General features: G+C 49.8%; 2 protein-coding genes across 3 annotated transcripts in view; both read right to left on the bottom strand.

Moving 5' to 3' along the window:
- The window catches only part of OSBP2 (oxysterol binding protein 2), a 117439-nt gene extending 109806 nt beyond the window's left edge, over positions 1-7633 (bottom strand). For both annotated transcript variants that reach the window (XM_055795966.1, XM_055795967.1), the window contains exon 1: positions 7284-7633. In XM_055795966.1, the coding sequence (XP_055651941.1) occupies positions 7284-7561 (278 nt within the window). In that variant the 5' untranslated portion in view covers positions 7562-7633. The remainder of the gene's footprint in view (positions 1-7283) is intronic.
- Positions 7634-10235: 2602 nt separating this feature from the next.
- On the bottom strand, positions 10236-17112 carry IQCD (IQ motif containing D). The gene is made up of 5 exons (XM_055798119.1): positions 16983-17112; positions 15415-16249; positions 13953-14186; positions 12197-12268; positions 10236-10862 (listed from the first exon to the last, which is right to left on the bottom strand). Exons 2-5 carry the CDS (start codon positions 16105-16107, stop codon positions 10587-10589), a joined length of 1275 nt encoding a protein of 424 aa, XP_055654094.1. The 5' UTR covers positions 16108-16249; positions 16983-17112; the 3' UTR covers positions 10236-10586.
- Positions 17113-18722: the final 1610 nt, after the last annotated feature.

Genomic DNA, 18722 nt, shown 5'->3' with positions numbered 1-18722 from the left:
TGCCATGGGAAGCAGTTCGCTGTTCTTTAAAAACCCACACAGCTGCAGTGTTTAGGTATCCATATCAATCAACAAGTCTGAAATAAGATGAACTTACACATACAGCAGTACCATAAAAGCAGTGGGTGCGAAGGACAACATTTTCCTACTCTGTTTCTTACAAAGGCCTTAGCAAAAACCTGCTCTAGCTATTAATAACAGATTAAGAATGACTGCTTTGTGTTAAAGAAGGAAAAGAGAAAAGCACAGACTCCCACTTCACGATATTTATCTTCACATGCACTGCAGAAGCTGCTTTAAACTGCTACGTGTGCCTATACAGTGCTCTTCATCTAGAAAGATTTGGAGAATTAAGACTATTTTTAGGGAATGAAGGACCTCCTTCTGAGACACTGTAGGGACATACATGTATCTGGTCGTGATTTCAAAGCAGAAATATCCTTGAAGAGTTGGATAAAAGATTTTTAAAAAACCAGCAAAGTTGATAAAAATACAGTTTGGCCCAAATTAGAGTAAAAGAAAGGACTGCTGGACACAGGGCAAACACACACAACAACTTGTTCCTAAGACAGGCATGCAAGCCCATCAGTATGGCTTACACTGCAAAAATTTCATCGCTGCCCATATAAGCACTGTGAACTGCACGACATGACTTGCAAGCAGCAACAAACCCAACAGTGCAGCAACGTCATACAGTTATGAGCAACATCACCTGGTGACAGCAGGAGGCGGGGATGACAGAGAGCAACAAGCCACATTTCAAAACATTACGCCCAGAAGCCTGTGCTTGCAAAGGTGAAGCAAATTGTAGAAGTGCCTGGAATGGGATCAAGCAAGAAATTGGTTCTGCTTTTATCCCCGTGCTGCCACTAACAATCAAATCATGGCACTGGCCTATAGTACCATGCTTTCAATTTGCATTTTTAATTCTGAAGTAGATTCGTACATAGCCTGAAGGCTGACAGCTCAGCACTGGTCCTGGAACACATGCCTGTGTGAGTCAGCAATCGCTGACCCAACTGCAACAAGCACATGCAGCTTTGCTGTCCTCCAGCTTTAACTCTGCCCAGCCTGCAGCCATCAGACACAGGAATAGTCAGTAATTAACTATTAAAGAAGCTTTTTGATCAAAACCAAACAAAGGCTGACATAACATGTAGAAAGGTCTCTGCCAAGGTACCATAGGAACAATTAAAGTAATTGAATAGTATAATGGGGAAGGGAAGTTTAACACCTCTAGTTAGCCCAGGTTTTGAAGCACTACCCTATTTAGGGGACAAATCTCCAGGATGTTACAGCATGGCGAGCTGCCCGCCACCCAAACAGCCGGCTGGCACAGCTCACATTTCAGGGTGACGTCCCCAGTTGTTGGCCATCAGCACTAGATCTGAAGAGACCTACAAGAAGCAAAGGGCTCTGATAGCACTGCACGCTTAAGTTACCTAAAATTCCTCAAGTTACCCAGCTGCAATGCAATCTATATATAAGCACAAAACAATACAGAAAATAAGCTCAATAGTCTGACTTGCTGCAACATAAAAATCAACCTACAGATAATGAGTGTCCAAGTCATTCAGAAGCTCTAAACACTGCACACTGCACTGATTGAAAACTCTTTGGGAGGAAATCAGGTAAGTTAAAAGGGATACTGTAAGGAAAAACACAGCAGGTTTCTCACATTACCTCTAACAAGAAAGATCAGCTCCTTCACCAGTGACTCACTGTGGGTACAGAGGATGACAGACCATGCAAGCAAATTTAAACCTGTAATTGGAGCAAGCCAAGTCAGAGCTGAATATGTATCACTCTGGAAAAAGGCAGGCATGGGAGCTACAGTCAAAAGGCAGGTGATGCCCACCATCTCTGTGCACCTGGACCAGAAGAGACCAGCCATATCGCTCCTCGAGTGTGCCCAGCAGCACACACCAACAGAAGACCAACCCAAATGCAGACAATTTCTGAGAGGTGAGCAAAGCCACTGTTGTCATGAAGCAGCAGCCTGCCCACACAAGCCTTAAGCTGCAAAAGGCAGAGCTGAGCAGCAACTACCAGCAATGTAGGGAGAAATGCAGGACTGTAGCAATGACCTTCCCTTGCCTTTGCAGAGGACAACGGAGGAAGGCTACAGCAAAGGCGTAACTACACCTACGTGTTCTCCAGCCACAAAAGTTGGAACAATTGAGACCAGAAATGGGTGAAGGGCTCCCCTAAGTATCCAAGCCGCTGAGCCCATAAACATGCTTCATACCTGCAAACAGCTCCAGGAGCTAAAAATGCAGTGAGAGCAACGCTACCTGAAAGTTCACCATACAATCAACCTTGAGACAGAAATATAGGTTGCAGTTGTTCCACACAAAACCAGAATGCATTCCCCCTCTCAAAATTTTAGTTCTGCACAAGAGAAACCGGTTACTTCAGCTACAATTTCATCAAATGAAGCATTTGGGTCAGCATACTCCATTTAAGATTATATGAGTAGAAATAAAGCATCAATAGTTCGTAACTCTCATTGGCAGTTTGCAACCAGCAAAGAGAACCAGGCAGAATACTACAACTGAAGGAACAAATATAAGACTCCTCATACACTGCTAATAAATCCAGCCATGATCAAGACACCCTTAAGGACTAAGATCTGTGTCTCATGCTCTCCTGCAGTGTCAGCAGCAGTTACTGTTTGGAGCCAAGTAAGCCCAGCTCCCCCACCACAGCACTAAAGCAGAAGCGGAGCAATCAAGCCTGCAACAAGCAGCACAGCAAAGAGCATCGCTCATATCACACCGTGGCAGCACTTCAGTGTTGCTCTGGTGTGCTGTGCCTTGATGGAGCTGTGCAAGCACCGTGTCCCCAGCTACAAAGCACAGAAGCAGAGCTTCCTCAAAAATGGGCAAATGATGAACAATGATCAACAGCAAAGTGCCATACGGATAAAGCGAGCATCATGTGAAAACAAGACGACTGGGCACACAAATTATTTAAAAGCTGTTCAAAAACAAGTAGCTCAAAGTCACCCCACAGCTAAAGGGCTGTCCTTGAAACCTGCGTGCTCCAGCACCCTCAGGATGACAGTCAGAGACATTCAGCTACTCCTATGACTGTGAAGTCTGACAAGGTGTTACAAAAATCATTCTACGAAAGTATGTATAAGCTAAATATAAGGAAACATTCCCCTCCCCACACACACACACCCTAAAGGTGGTCCAACACTGGAAGAGGGGGCCAGAGAGGCCTCAGAGACATTCAAACTTTCAAACTTCAGCAGCTCAAGGTCCTGAGCAACCTCACTGGGTGGCCCCGTATTGAGTGGGCACTGGATCAGAGGCTCTCAGTCTCTTCTGAAAGTCCTCAATTCCTCCATGCCTCTATTATCAGCAGTGGTTTTCAAGCTCCTTCCTGAACTCACCACCTCAGCTTTCAGCTGCAGTGTCAGCACATGAATGAAGCAGAGAAAAAAAACCCCTGGGTTGTACTCAAGGCCTTACAAAGCTAATCAAGAGTTAACTGCTGGATAAACAAAGCTAGTGAGGAATGCTGCTCTGGGAAACACAGTTTTTCCAAAGAACTGAGCTTCCCATGTCCTCCACCTTAGCAGGATAATGCAGACGAGGCAGCTTAACTGCCCCAGGCACCCATCATTCCTCTTAAGAGCAGACCCAGCAAAAGGAGCTGAGGTTGCTTTCTGGTGAGAAGCCTTTCAACTTTACAATGATCAAATCACACACAGCATGAAATGTTTTTACCTTCTCCGTTTGGCCTTGCTTTAACTGGTACATACTGTGACCACAGAAAGTACTTGCTGAAGGCTCTGCAGACACCTAATCCACAAATAACAGGCTACGAACCAAACCCACAGAGGAGACAACACAAAACTTGTGAGCTCTTCGAAATAGGAGAAAGCTGCTTGGAGAAGACAACACTCATCTGGAGCATCAATCACGAGCTAACACCAATCTTTGATGAATTAAGACTTACCTAAAGATCCTCTCTAATCTCCTTGAAAACACTTATCTGTTCAAGGTGATTAGATTCTCCTGTACAGACATGCTAATTATAGATAATGACAAATCTATAACTGGCAGCCTGCCAGAGCAGTTTAGAAGAGTTTTGATCATTATCAAGTCAAGTAGGCTAGTTGTGCCATGCTTAGACCACCTTCCAACACAGGCATCACCTCTGCACTGTAGATTTCCAAGTCAGCCAGAAAACTTTGTCAAAAAAAAACCTAAGAGAGACAATCAAGGGCAATTAAAATGATCCAACTGTTACTGTGCAACTCCTAAAAGTTCCTAAATCCACACACCTCACTCCAGAGGAGGGTACCACAGAGGAAATCTTCAAGAACTACTCAGCTATTATCATTTTCCAAAGGGTCAGAGTTGGGAATACGAAGCAAAAGCACATGACCTGAAGGGAAGCTTTGCTGGCAGTAAGACTTGATGTCTTCATAGCTTTAGCAAAGATACAGGTGGCTTCAAACACTCCATTTGGAAAGAATACTCTAATTACAAGCTTTAATTCAGCAAACTGTCCCTGTGAAACCAACCGGGTAGAAAACAGACGTTGCACCTGGCTGCTCGAGAAAACCCCACCGAGTAACTCCTGCCGGATGGCGCTGCGCCCACCCACACACCACTACAACAGGAGCTCCCAAGAGGTCACACAGGATTTTAAGAGCTCAACTCTACAAACAAAAAACCTACCAGGAATCACCACCAGGCAACATGACAGGCTGGTTTTTAAAGTAAGCTAAACAGCAAGCAGCAAGAAATTCAAATGAAACTAAAAGCTTCAATCTGGAACTAAATCAATACACACAAGGAGGCCACTTGGGCATCACGGTGCAGTTTTTCCAAGTAAGATGGTTCTAGTGCACAAGCAAAAGGAAGCTTCTGATGATATTCGTCCTAAATAGTCAACTGCTAAATCATCCAGGCAACCACCTTCCAAACTCAAGCTACAATGGCATCAAAAGCCATGGAGATGAGGAGAGCGCACCAATTCACCCACAAGGGTGTGATTTAACCTGTGAAGCCTTCAGCAGCAAGGGCAGAAAAAGAAAATTCTGGCATGCACCTTCAGAGCTGGGATGAGCACAAAGACCCAGCAGAAAGTAAGACACGTGGCTCACATAATAGCAAGAGACCTTTATAAAAGTTACTTCTTAAAATCCCTACATAAAAGTCAAACAAGCAGCAGACCACATGCTGCCCAGCGGTCTGCACACATACAAGAGGTCAATGAAAACACATGGTCTGATACCTGGAGCTTCCTTGCTCCTGTCAGTTAGTTATAAGTCACATTAAAATAAAAACGCCATTTTACCCCAAACTGCCTCACAGCAGCACTCTGCACTGAGCAATGTGAGCTGACACTCGATGGGTTAGCACGGCCGCTATTTAAAAGCCTTGGTTTTAAAAAGCATCATGGAGGCTTTTTTCCATTTCAGAAAAAATTTACCACGTGTTCTGCACTGTATTTTTGTTATTACTCAGTTCTCATCAAGCCCAATGATGAAAAGGCGGCACAAAAACCTTCAGCACCATTTTTCCCAAGCAGCTGCTGCAGGTCTGCGCTGGCTGAAAGCTCCACAAAGTAATGCAGTTTCAACTTCGCATGCTGCTCAGAATATTTTCCTTGGATGTTTCTGTTTGTTGTTTCAGCCTAAAACAGGTCAAACTGTCTTAAAATAAACCTAGTTGTACCAATCTAAAATAATTGTTGAAGAAAACCACTTGTTTGCTCATGACAGACTTGGCATCAATACAGGAAAAATAATATTCTGACATGGTTACAAGTGGAGCATTAAAACAACCTTTTCAAGCCTCGTAGCTCTGCTGGTCCAGATCTGGACTAGAGTTAAAGAGCATAAGCATACCAGAAAGGATTATAAGTAAATTAGCTGAATTACTGAGAGGTAACTACATTCTTGCGGGGGTGTTCATTACAGAGCATTTTTGTTTGGGTTGAGGTTGTAGGGGGGGACTTAAAGAACTCCATGTGGATAAATACACCATTGAACTTCTGACCTGTTACCTCCTGTAGTCCGATACCAGGGTCCAGGCTCCAGATCCCTCTTTAGAGCTGGAAGCGTTTTATATTAACGCCTGACAGTGAGCTGAAGCTCAGGGATCTGCTTCAGGCTACATGTCATCAGCTGTAGCAGAGAGGAAACCAGAAGATGAACTTTGCGACACGAGGAAAAACAGCTTTTGCACAGCCTTTACAGAGAAGTCCTCACCCAGAGGGTTTGGTACTTAAAAATGAAAGTTCTAACCATCTTTAATATCCAGGATCATTTCCACATTCTGAAACACAGCCAAAATGTTCTCCACAATACTGAAGGTGACAGAGCACTTGCCTTTCAAGTGACAATAGGCATGATCCTTCCTAAACGACACAAGCACCAAAATCTGACAATGCTTGTACATTTATATTTTTACGACTCAACTGCTAGAAGAAACACAAGACCTGCTAAGATGACATCACTTTGGCTCAAACCTTGCAGTCCCCACATCCAATACTCGGATACACGAAGCCTATAGCCTGTGTGTATAAAAACCATCACGTTAGACAGCAAAGAAAGCCAGGCAAGACTTTCTGAGTCACTGCTGAGTGCTAAAACTTCCTTCTGTCACTAACACAGCCTGCTGCCTCCCCAGGCACATCCCGGGCCACCCTCTCCCCTCCGCCCTGGCACCGCAGCACACCCACGGCTGCTGGAAGGGTTTTCTGCCTCTGCTCTCCTGCCCAGCAAAAAGAAAAAAAAAAAAAAAAAAAGAAAAAAGCAAAAAGCAGCAGAAGCAGGTTACAAAAGGAAATCAATTTTAGGCAAGAAGGGCTTTGGGTTTGTGGTTTCTTTTGCTAGAAGGCAAGCTTCTGGCTGTAAGGGCGGCTGTACCGCCGCAGCAGGAGGCGGTGGGATGGGAGATGACCGAGGGGGGGGGGCGATCCCCGGGGGAGCGATCCCCGAGGGCCCGCACCGGGCCCCGCTGGCTCCCCGCCGCGGCGCCGAAAGATCAAAACCCGAGCTTTGCTTTAGAAGAGAGAAAATAACCAAAAAAAAAAAAAAAACCCCAAACAAAAAACCTAACTAAACTCAGTGAAACGAAAAGATTTCCGTTCCGCAAAAGCGCGGAGCCCGCCGGGCGGCCGCGACTCGTCCCCCACCACCGGGGGCACCTGGCCGGGCCCGGCGGGGCCAGCCCCGCACCCAGCCCGGGCAGCCAGCGGGCTCCCGCCGCGGCAGGCCCGGGCTGAGCGGCCACCGGCCCCCCCGCCGCCGGTACCTGTAGTAGCTGAGGAGCCCGTTGCTGAGCACGAACCAGCGGCGCTGGTAGCCCTTCAGGTAGTTGGTCCACTTGAAGAGCCATCCCTTGTAGGTGTCGGAGCCCGGGGGGGCTGCGGGCGGCCCCCCCGCCGGTCCCCCGCCGCCCCGGCCCCCCGGCTCCGCGCTCATGGCCGGCAGCTCCTGGCAGGCCAAGCAGGGGACGGCGCTGAGGAGAGAGACCAGCCCGCGGGTGCTGTTGTTGCCGCCACCGCCACACAGCGCGGCTGCCTTCCCCATAGACCCCGCGGCGCGGCGCGGCCCGACGGCTCCGCTCCCGCCACCCGCTCCGCTCCGCTGGGCCCCGGCGCGGGGGCGGTGCCGCGGCACGTCACAGAAGGGAAGGGGGGGGGTTAAGGAGAGGCACGTGAGGCCGCGCCGCGGGTGCCCCCTGGTGGCAGGGCGGGAAGAGCCCGCGCCCCCCTCCCCCGCCATTTTGACCCCCGCCGCCATTTCGCGACCCCGCTGGCACGGCGCGGCGGGGGGGATCTTGTGGCTTGGCTGCGCCGACCCTTCCTTTACAAACGGGCAACAGGGCCCACCGAGCGGCCAGTGCCTCGGGGGAGCCTCGGAGAAAGCTCTGGAGAACGTGGGGGGGGGGGGGGGGTGTATGCAGCCTACCACCACAGCTGTGCCATTACTCCAGTGCCCCTCTCCGAAAACACTGACAAAAACCCACCCTTAACGCTGTTTTAGGGAGGGGATAACCTGGGGAAGAATGCAAACCATCAAGCAAACATGGAAAATAATGAGGGGGGGGGGGCGGCATGAGGAGTGGAAATGCTGGGCCAGGGGTGCACACAGAAATGTTTCTTGTTGCCACCTGCCCAGCAGAAGAGCCCTGTCACCCCCCGCCAACCCCCAGGCCAGTTTTTTTATGAGCTGGGTCATAAAAAAGGGGGACCCCTCTCCACAGCAAGCCCAGCAAAGCGCCGCTGGGACCTGTGGCAGACGCTGCCCTGCTAGGGGCATCTGCTGCGGCCTCTTCCCTCCTGTGCCCCTGCCTTCCCCACCCGGGGATCGCCTTTCTCTGATCTCTCTAATCTGCTGTGATCCCCCCAATCACATTACTGCTCGCCCATCACCTGCACGTGCACCTCTGCCCATGGCGGCCCTGCCAGCACAGGCAGCCCGAACCGGCAGCTCCTGCCAGCCTCACCGGGGTCCCACAGGGCTGAGGGGCTGGTGAAGGGGCTCCCCCAGCCCCCTGACACCGGCCCTGGAAAGACCTTCAGTGAGCGCACTTGGCTCCAAGCCTGAGGATGCAGGCTAGGCAGCTCCTCAGGTGAAGAAGCAGGCCAACTTCATCTGCCGCTCTGGGCAGAGCTGCTTCTGCCCCCCTGAAACTTGCTGAACGTTTCCTCCCCTTCTAAAGAGACACCTCTGAGAGTCCTTCAGCCATGAGCACCAGCACCTCTGGCACTAGCAGACACTGAGCAGCTCATACAGACAAGTCCTACGTCTGCAAACAGTCTAAGAGTACTTTGGACTCCAAAGGCTGGTATTCTCCCATAAGAAGGTGTTCTCAGTCTGTCACCCAGCTGAATGCCTCTCCAGATAGGCTTTGACATCTGGAGGCAACATCTGGAGTTTTTAGACAAAACTCTGCTACGGCTAGGCATCAAAATCAATATTCAACAGCCCGACATCCCCTCTATAATTCTAGGGCTGTTAGTGTTTGTGAACTGAAGCCTCCCTGGAGATGAAACGTCCCTCTTGATGTAAATACACTCCAAATTACCCACATGGGTACCAGCATTTAAAATATCCAGAGATCCTGGCATCTCTTGTGGCTGCAAACAAGGGAAGACACCTTCCCTGGCCATGTCAGAGGAGAGGGAGGCCTCACCTGATCCTGTATTTCACATCCTTGTGATTCCAGCATGTGCTTGGGATCAGGCCCTGCACTGGATCGGACACAGGATGGCAATACAGCAGTTCGTACTGAGTGTTCTATGGACGCGTCACACTGACCCTATGACTTACGCAAATAAACAGTCAAGGATAAATCCATCAGGTCCTTGTGTTCAGTACATGGGGTGCTGCTGTGGGATCTTCCCCTCACAGCAAGCTCAGCCCTTGAACATGTCCAGTCACTCTTTGTCCTTAGCCAAACAGCCCTCTCTCCACTGCAGTTTGCATTAGGTGGTAAAAAGCATCTCAGCCCTTTTGCCATAGGTACCAGTTTATGAGCAGAGGTAGAGGGGCAGACAGGGTCTGGTGGCAATTTGGGCTTTGCAGCCAGCATCACTGCCCTCTCCTGGGAAGAGAGGCTGCAATGAAGGGCCACTGAAGTCGGGAGTGAAGAAATAGCACTGGGAGTCTGGATCCAAAATGCTGTTCGCTCCCAGCCTTGTTAAGTGCAAAATATAGGTGAGGGGAGGTGCCTGGGCCTTTATGGTAACATGTAACAGCCTGGTTTCCCCAGAAAATGAAATATTTAAATGCGTGACTGTATTCACCCGGCTCAGTCCCAGTGAGCAGCAAAGAGCTCCATGGTATGAATTGCTACACTGCTACTGAAAATGGGAGACCAAGTGATGAAAAACACTTGACTCATGCCGGTGTGAAAGGGAAAGGCTACAGTATGCTCTTGGGGAATTAGACACTGGAGAACCCAGAGGAGAACATGCTGTCGAAAACAGGGATCTGCATTAAAGAGGGCACAGTTTGCTACTTGGTTTAGGGAGTGATTTGTTAGGATTGGAAGCAGGGCAGGTGCTGAGCGACCATGCCACATCCCACCCTTTGGACGGCCCCTGCTGAAAACTGCAAACTGCCAGGGGTGATGCCCAGTCAGGATTTGCATCACTTCTCACACTGATAAGCAATGGTCCTGCAGCTTCCTCCTGCAGAAAGGGACATGGTGTCTCAAATCCGCACAAGCAGAAACCTTGTCAGATGAAGGGCCTCATCTTGACCCTGGAATGATTTTATTGCCACCTTCAGTAAGAACAGAATGAGGCCCTGACACACAAGCGAAATATAAACAAGGAGACTACAACCAAGGCCACAAGACAGGAACCTGTGCTCCTGGCTCAGTCCCTTCACCGGGAGACTCCTTGCAGAGTCTCCTTGCATTGAGGAGACCTAAAATGGAGTATATTGGAACCGCAGCTCTAATATACTCCAACTGTGAGAGGCAGCCCCAGCCCTAGAGGCCTGAATGCAAACGATCACTCCAACCTAATGCTTTTATCTAGAACAGCTCAGGCCGAGCAGAGTCAGAAGCTTTGCCAGGAGGACAGATAATAGATTTTGTGCTTTATTTCTTGGTCTTCTTGCCCTTGCCCTTCTTCTTCTTCCTTTTTGACTTGAAGAGGGACCGGACCAAGTAGCCTCTCCAGAAGGCCTGGATGCGGGTGGCAGCAAGGGTCATGGTGGTCAACTCTTTCAAAGCCTGCTCCTCCTTCTCCTGACGTATCCTGCGCTCTTCCTCAATCTGGGAATACTCCTGGAGAAGGACCGCGTGTTTCTCTTTCAGCAGGGATAGTTGGACCTTCTCCTTGGCATAGGCAGCATGAACCTCCTCATACTCAGCCTAGCAAGACAACAGATACCAAGTACAGCAGTTTGGAGGGCATTCAGCAGCTCCTCCCTGTACATCCCTGGGTGAAGGTCCTTAAACTCATCCCAAACGCAAGCAGAACCACAACTGGGAGCTGAGCTGAGTCTTTCCAAAGGGACTCAAAAAGGAGGCATGTGCCCGGTACCCAGGGAATTTCATGAGATGCCAGGTCCTAGTATCTTCATGCACCTCTGAAAAATATTCTCATAATTCTCCCTGTGTTGCAAACAGCACCCACACACACGCAGGACAGAGTCCCTTTTGCAGGTGTTCCGTGCAAAAAGACTGCAGTTTGGGTAAGGCTGAGCCTGAGCTAACACCTTTGCTAAGAAGCCATTCAGGCAAGCAGCACTGAAGCCCAGCTAATATGCTGTACGCTGTTGAAAGCATGAGAAGTGCCAGACCATGTCAGCCTGGAAAAGTCCAAGGACAGGTATTTTTAATGATGTTGCTACACTTCCAAGCTCAGCAGCAGTTTATGCCTTTCCTAATGCCTTTGAGGAAGCCACACAGAGAGGGAAGATTAGGGGAATCAGCAGCGTTAATGTGTGTCTCTGCCTTATCAAGTTCTGCCCCAAACCTTCTGTGACGTGGTGCTCCAGCCACCCAGCATGCAGGAGACCAAAATAATCCCATTGTTAAGCATCTGACACGGGGGGATCACTTCCTACTATTAGCAGCCGGCTTCTAGGTCCCTGCCTACATTTTGCTTTGTTAGTAATCCAACAGCTTTTATCCATCTCCATAACCTACTTTTTGCTTTGTTAGCAATCCAGCAGCTTTTATCCATCTCCATAAATAGGGCAAGAACAGGAAAGCAACTAGGGCCTTCTCAGAGGTGAGGTTGCGGGGTGCTGATGTGATTCTCAGACTGCTGTGGTTAAGTTGGATGCCAAGGCAGCGGTATGCAGGTTGTTATGTTTCTTAGTGCTTAGCGCATCTCCCAAGGGGGGCAGCAGAAATTGGACGTGAATTAGGGGCCAACAGGATTGAGGATTGAAGCAAAACTGAAAAACCTGTTCCCTAGCATCGGGTGGGCATGTCTTACAGAACATGGCAAACCACTTTCCCCCAGATACTGTGGGATTTAGCAGTGGATGTAACTTTTTCTGAAGTCAAAGCAGCAGAGAACTCCTAACACCTAGGCAGGACAAAGATACCTTTCCTACAAAAGCCTGTACTTCTTTTGGATGCTGAACTGCTCCTCACTTCCATAGCCTCCTGTGTAAGAGCCATGTGTCCTTTTGGACAAGAATCTATCTGAACATATAATTTCACGGGATAGCAAAGCACTCTAAAGTGGATACCTGTTTTTCTCCCATGTCTGTGTCGTATTTCTCGATCCAGTTCACAATTTCCTTCTCCAGTCTGCACTTCCTCTGTAACACAAAACAACAGAGGTTCCTTGCAGGTACCTGAAGCCTGCTAGAGAGTAGCCCGAGTTAGAAAATAATGTAGTTTTGAGCCCCAGCATCATTACATTTGAGCGTAACACCTCCTCCTTGTGGCAAGCTTCCTTCAGCTGACGTATTTTGCTTGCCCTGGTTTGGGGATTCTCATGGGACACTCCCTGAGGCAAAAAGGTCCTATTTGGTGTACAGCGTGGAGCTGGGGGATTGACATGCATCTGAAAGGTGTATTCTGCAGTAGGAAATGAACGTCTGATGGAATGTGGCAAGTCACTGACAAACTGGGGTGACTACCCTAAAATTTAGGCAACAGAGAATTGCTAAACATGAAAGCCGGACAGAAAGTACTCAAAAGATAGTGCCTTTTAAAACAAAGAGATATTTCTAGCTGTAAAATAGCTTAACGGTGGCTATACTGCAGCATAACCAGTTATGGGCCATTTACCACATGCTGCTGTGTCTGTGCTCCCTAGAATCATCAAGAGAAAGATCAGCTAAAGCCCATCACAAGTGCCGCCTGATTTCCTGTATGACACTGACCCAGAATGTCCCAAGGGCTCCCAGGCCATCATGAGGTCAGACCTCAGCTATTTAGACCACACAGGACTACAGGACCTGCTAAAGGGGGGGAAAGGAAACCTCTGTGGTCAGTAAATCTGTCTGCATGAGCATTAGAATGAACCGAGCAACACACCCACAAATACTGCAGTGGCCTGCAGCCTCAAAAGAAACTGTCTGATAGAGCCACTCCATTAAAGGTGGTGTAAACGGGTAGGTTTTGGATTTTGTGCTGCAGCTCTAAGTTGCATGTCATGCTTTGTCAGTGCCCAGCCCCACGGCCACTTTGCTCTACGTCATCCAATGCAAAAGTGAAAGATGCCCCATTACCAGCACGGGTTGTCCTGCCGATGGGAGGCCAATGCTTGCTCGGAGTAAATACCCAGTAGGAGTAATATGAGGGGGGAAAAAACTGCTCTTTTTCCAGTTCTAGATTCTCTGTGCCCATGTCACTAGCATGTTTGGCTCAGGGCAAAGTTGTTGATACAGAGGCCTGAGCCTGCCATGCCCATTTCCTCCTCCTGTAGCTGCTCAGCACTGTGATAAATCAAATCTCCCCCCTCATTCAACTCAACCCGATGCCTTGGTTTGTGTCTTCAGCAAAGTGCCAGACAACATAGAAACTTCTTAGCTTCCAAGATCAGCTGTGCTCAACCTTGAATACTACAATCAACTCTAAAAGATGGCTTTATATAGAGCCAATATTATGTTTGCTCTGCTTACCCTACACCAAATCCCTTGTTTCTTAACGTACGCCATGCCTGTTTTGCCACAGCCCAGCTGCTCTGCACTTCAACTAGACCACAGTCTCTCTAGCATGCAGTGTCACAGTGCTGTATAAAGGTGTTTTCAGAGTCAAGTCAGCAGGCAGGAGGAGGACCTGTGAGCAGGCTGCTTCCCTGCTGTTGCTGCAGGGTTGCTTTCCACTGGAATCAGCAGAGCATGAGGACAGAGCAGGTATACTCTGACAAAAAGCATGTGCATCCTGCCAGGAGCTAGCATGAACCAAGTAATTACTTGCAGCAGCCAGCAACCAGACCTGACAGCGCTACAAAAGGTTTTAAATGTCCTGTTCTAGAGCCCTCCTCCCATTTACCTTTCTGAGAGCCAGCTCTGATGCTCGATGCTCCAGTACAAGTGCACTGAGTTGTGTTCGTAGCCGCTGAATGTCCTGCTGTAGCCTGGTACATTTGGCCTGGGAGGCTTGCAGCTCCTCTTTTTGCTGTTGTTCTCCTTGCTGCTTGATCTGCTGGATGCCAGCCTCGCAGTCTTTGGACAGATCTTGCATGCTGGTTTTGAGGTCTTTGATCACATTGTCCCTCCTGTGAATCTAGACCCAGAAAACAAGAGAAATACCGTTGAGGCATAAGGTGGGCAGAAGTAAGGCACTCTTGCAAAGGTGGAGGAGACCTAAGACAACACCCTGCTGATCAGGTAGCAACAGGGACCTGCCACTGCTGGCTGAGGGAACAGTTAGACTTGCACAAGGTGCTTTGGAAACCTTCCCCCACTGCTCCTCTGGCAACCTGTTAGTAAAGGTAGAGAACTGAACAAACCATACCAAGACCCACTGGCACTGCCATCTGAGGAACAGCCAAAATCAGGGCTACCCACAGCTCCCTCAAGCTTTGGATTAGGCTCAGAATGGCTGGCTGGGGGATGCAGCTCAGTGTGCTGCCTGCAAGAGAAATCCTCAGCAGGGACCAGTGAAACAGATTTATTCATTATGCCCTGGACAAGCTGCCAAATTGCACATAAAAATCTCAGGTGTCTCGATTCACGGATCTCCAAGGAGCGGAGAGAATGAGGAAAGCAGGCCCTTGTCTCTGTTAGCACCATTCAATGCAGTAAGCACATGACAAAACCTTCCCCTCTGACCCCTCTTGCAGGAAGGAGAAAGAAAAGCATACGTATAAAACAAAGGATTGCTTGTCAGGAGTTCAGGGGCTTGGATGCTGGCACTGCCCACAGACTCACAGAAAGAGCCTGGGAAATGCCTGTTCATTTGTCTGTATCTCAGCTGCCTTCACTGAAAAAAATGAAGAATTTGTATAATCACATATTAATCACAAATGCTCTAAGGCAGCTAGGATTAGAGCTGGAAGTCACAGAAATGTTGGTTTTAAGCAAGAGTGAAGACAGAGCAGATATTAAAAATGGATTTTAATCAGAGCAATCTCTCCCTGGAATGACTTTTCATCATTTCATCAGCAGTGGATGAAGTCTCATGCTGGAAGCTGGCATTGTAGCCCTGCCAAAACACTACCGCAGTAATTTGTGCCTGTCCTGCAGCTCCTTTTTAAACTCAGTGACTTGTATCATTCAAGTTGGCTGGTGAGAACAGGTTCAAAACATGCCAAATTAAAAAAAAAAGTATGCAATAAGCATTTTTAATTATATTTTACAATGAAAATAGTATCTTTAAATTTAGGATCTGGTTTAGAAATTATTTCTAGAATTTCATCTTTAAGAACTGCAAGAAAGGGATCATTTTTTAGCTTACCAATGTTTTGCTTCAGTAACGCTTTGTTGGAAAACATATTCCCACAGTATCATACCTCCTCCTCTTGAGTCCGGATTGCTGCTGCCAGTTCTGCTTGTAAAGCTGTGATTGCTTCAGTGTTTTTCTTAATCTGGAGGAAAATGTCCTCCTTGATCTGAATCTTTCTTTCCTCTTCCACAGGACTAGTCAGGAGTCTCTCGAGCATGAAATTCCTGAAGTCCCCAAAAGCTTTGATGAACACTTCAGCTGGCGACTTTCTTGCCCAGGCTTCATATTTCAGAATGTGGCAAACTGAAGGGTTGGCCAGTAAGAGTCTCAGTACGTTTCTAACAGAACATTTCAGATGTTGCTCTAGCAAGCAGAGACAGCCCCGTTGCTCCTCAGCTGTCATGGTGTCCTCTTCTTCAGACCTGACAAGCAGATGCTCCATTTCATTTGAAAGCTTTTGGTGCTCAGTCAGGCTGTTTGTGATCTCAGGTCCCAGCATATCAGCAAACCTATCCAGAGAGTTAATAATATGTGGTATCAAACTGCTCATCTCCAGCTTGGCAATTGTCTCATCCAAGACAGCTATGATTCTTTCTGTCTCAACATTATCAGGTTTTAACTGATGTGGAGCTAACATCTTCATGGCATCTAATGTGATCATTGCCTTCTCCTGAGTTGCCATGCCCTTCATCAAGGGTTTGTTTCTTTGCTTCACGTCCTGAGATGATTCTTGGAATACAGCTGGATCCCCTGTTGCCATGGCTTCAGTTAAACACTTGTGAGTTGAGTGGTTTTTTAGGTCTAGAAAGGACACAGCTCTTATACAAGGTGAGATTCAATCAAGGAACTTCAAGGTCCCTCTGCTGCTACTGTCATGTATTCTTCTTTCTTGGATTTTATCTCTAAAAGGAAAACAAGGTGACAGCATTAGAGAAACGATATAAAGTGGGAAAACGTGGGAGTTTCAGATCATGCTGGAGTTCTGCCTGGGTCTGGGCACAGGGCCAGGACATGGGGTTCATGCACCAGAACTGGTCCTTGTCCCAGAAAGGCTGTTGAACACCCATGGGAAGGAAGGAGAGTAATGGACCACCGACTTTGAAGGGTGGTGAGGAGAAGACTCCCTCCCAACTGTTTCTAAGTAGCAGCTGAAGTGGAGAAGCACATGTTGCAGCTCTGCAGTCCCTAGAGGTGTGTGGAGGCGGGCTTGCAGGTCCCTGGGGCCACCCTGGAGCAAAAGGCAGGGTTCCCAGTGCGAAATCTCTGTCCTTCCAGGCCTGGCACTGCCAGAGGGATGAGGTGGGAAAGGGGATCTGGGTGCCAGGAGGGGCTGTGCTGGCAGGGACAAGAGCAAGAGAGGGCAGTGAGGGGGCAGAGGGCAGCTGCGTGTGGGAGGCTGACTGGGAGCAAAGGGTCCCCTCAGCGTGGGTCTGGGGGAACCCAGGGATTCCCTGGCTGTGGGAGTCAGAGGTCGGGGAGGGGGATTCTCGGGGGGGAGGACTCCCTGTGTAAGGGTCAGGAGGCTCGGGCGGGCCCGGGCCGGTATTCGGGGGTTCCTCTGAGGAGCGGCCCGGGGCCTCGGGGGACAGGGGCCTGGGGGGACAGAGGCCCAGCGGGGATCCCGGGGGTCAGGACCTCGGCGGCCAAGGGTATCTCAGGGATCGGCTCCCAGGGGACGTCGGTCCCAGGCTGCCCCAGTCCGTGCAGGGCAGGCGGTCCCGGTCCCGTTCTGGTCCCAGTCCGGCCCCGCTCGCTACCGCCGCGGGCCCAGCCGGCCGCCGCCAGAGTCCCCCGGCTGCTAGGCAACCCTCCCGGGGGCGGGCCTCCCCGGCAGCCTATGGCGAGCGGCTCTGCCCCGCCCCGCGCGGGCCCCACACCGCAGGGGCGCCGATCGCTTGATGGGCAGCGCCGCTGCCCAATGAGACGCCCCGCGGCGGCGAGATGCCGGGACGGGGCGTGGGTGGCCATCTTGGCGGGCGCGGGCGCGGGGCGGGGCGGGGATCCGCGGGCGCGGAACCCAGCGGCGGTTTTGTGGCAGCGGTGCAGCAGAGAAGAGGCATCCCGAGCAGTGTGTGCTCGCAGCAGCGTTCTTTCAGGGATCCCCAGCAGTGCATTGCAGGGAGTCCTAAAAATAAGGCGGAAAATAAAACTTTATGCCCCCCGAGATCAAGTCTCCCAGGCCCTGGTGTCATAAAAGAAGAGCAGGAATGAAAAGTGGAGGGTGTCAGTGAGTAGGTGTCAGGAGCCCTGAGGGGGCTGGCCATGCAGCTGAGCACAGGGAGGGGCACACCAGCTGCCTGCTGGGATGGAGGTGTCAGGAGGACGAGGGCATCAGCCCCGGAGCCATCCCTGGCCCTGGAGCCATCCCTGGCCCCGTCAAGGGGTGACGTGGGGCCTTGGCCGCGGTTCCTGGTGAGGAGAGCTCACAGAAGGGCAGGGGTGCCACGCTGGAATACATTCCGAGGACTCTGCGTGCTCACACACCTCAAGCAGGCTGAAGTTACTGAAATTTAGACCATGTTGCAATATTAAATAAGGCACAACATAAGAGTCTAGCAGGGATTACAGACACAAGCAACCAAGAAATTACCCTAACTGTACTACTAAGGAACGCTGGTTTTATAGGACTCTGCATTCAGGGCCATATAAATGCTAATAAACTCCGGCTGATTAAAATGCTGATGCCGCACATGCCCAATTAGTTAGTTACCCCTTGAATTAGTAATGTCTGCAAAGAACATGTTGGCCCTTGAAAGCTGAGCTCAAGCCCTGCCCTCACCCTGCTGTGCTGTCAGTGAGAAGGGTGCATTCATGGAGACCAGGGTTTTGGTTTCCAGGAGGAAACTTGGCAAAATGCTGAATGCCAGCCTGGGCTCCCAGTGATGCCAGCTCTGTCCTTGGGGGTAGGAGCAAGCATGAAGCAGTGGCGTGGTGGCTGTGGCACCCGTGGCCAGCCTCGTCCCAGGTTTCAGCCAGCCCAGCACCATGCAGCCTTTCCTCGTGTGAGCAGTCCCCTCTATTTCTGTGCATAGCGTGACTGAGCCCATGAATAAATCCCTAGCACTGGGAACTGTGCCCACTGGTCCAGCACGTTGCCAGTAATTAATTATTTCCCCACACAAAGCAGGCTAAGGTCTGATGATGGGAGATGCAGTGGGACTACCAGCGCCAGAATTTTAAGGCCTGGCACTGGTGAGGATGGTTGAGAGGACACCCATGGTGGGGCCGGGCTTGCCCAGATCTGCTGCTTCCCTGTACAGAGTGGGACCACGGGTCTGGCAGAGACACAGGAGGCAGATGGAACTGCAGAGAGCAAAGTGGGAGCAGACCCGTGTCAGGCTTGATGTATCCAGTTCATTACCTGGCTGGGGGAGC

The sequence above is a fragment of the Falco peregrinus genome, chromosome 2 (genome assembly GCF_023634155.1).
Source record: "Falco peregrinus isolate bFalPer1 chromosome 2, bFalPer1.pri, whole genome shotgun sequence".
Classification (NCBI taxonomy): Eukaryota; Metazoa; Chordata; class Aves; order Falconiformes; family Falconidae; genus Falco; species Falco peregrinus.
Note: the sequence above shows the minus strand (reverse complement) of the source record. Positions and strands in the feature narration are given on the sequence as shown.

What these genes read in the sequence shown, in the direction of transcription:
- IQCD (XM_055798119.1), bottom strand. Translation starts at nt 16,107, where the DNA reads ATGGCAACAGGGGATCCAGCTGTATTCCAAGAATCATCTCAGGACGTG. An exon ending in TCCGGACTCAAGAGGAGGAG is followed by an intron (nt 14,187 to 15,414) that starts GTATGATACTGT and finishes TTCTGGGTCTAG; the next exon opens with ATTCACAGGAGGGACAATGT. An exon ending in CAGACATGGGAGAAAAACAG is followed by an intron (nt 10,863 to 12,196) that starts GTATCCACTTTA and finishes TTGTCTTGCTAG; the next exon opens with GCTGAGTATGAGGAGGTTCA.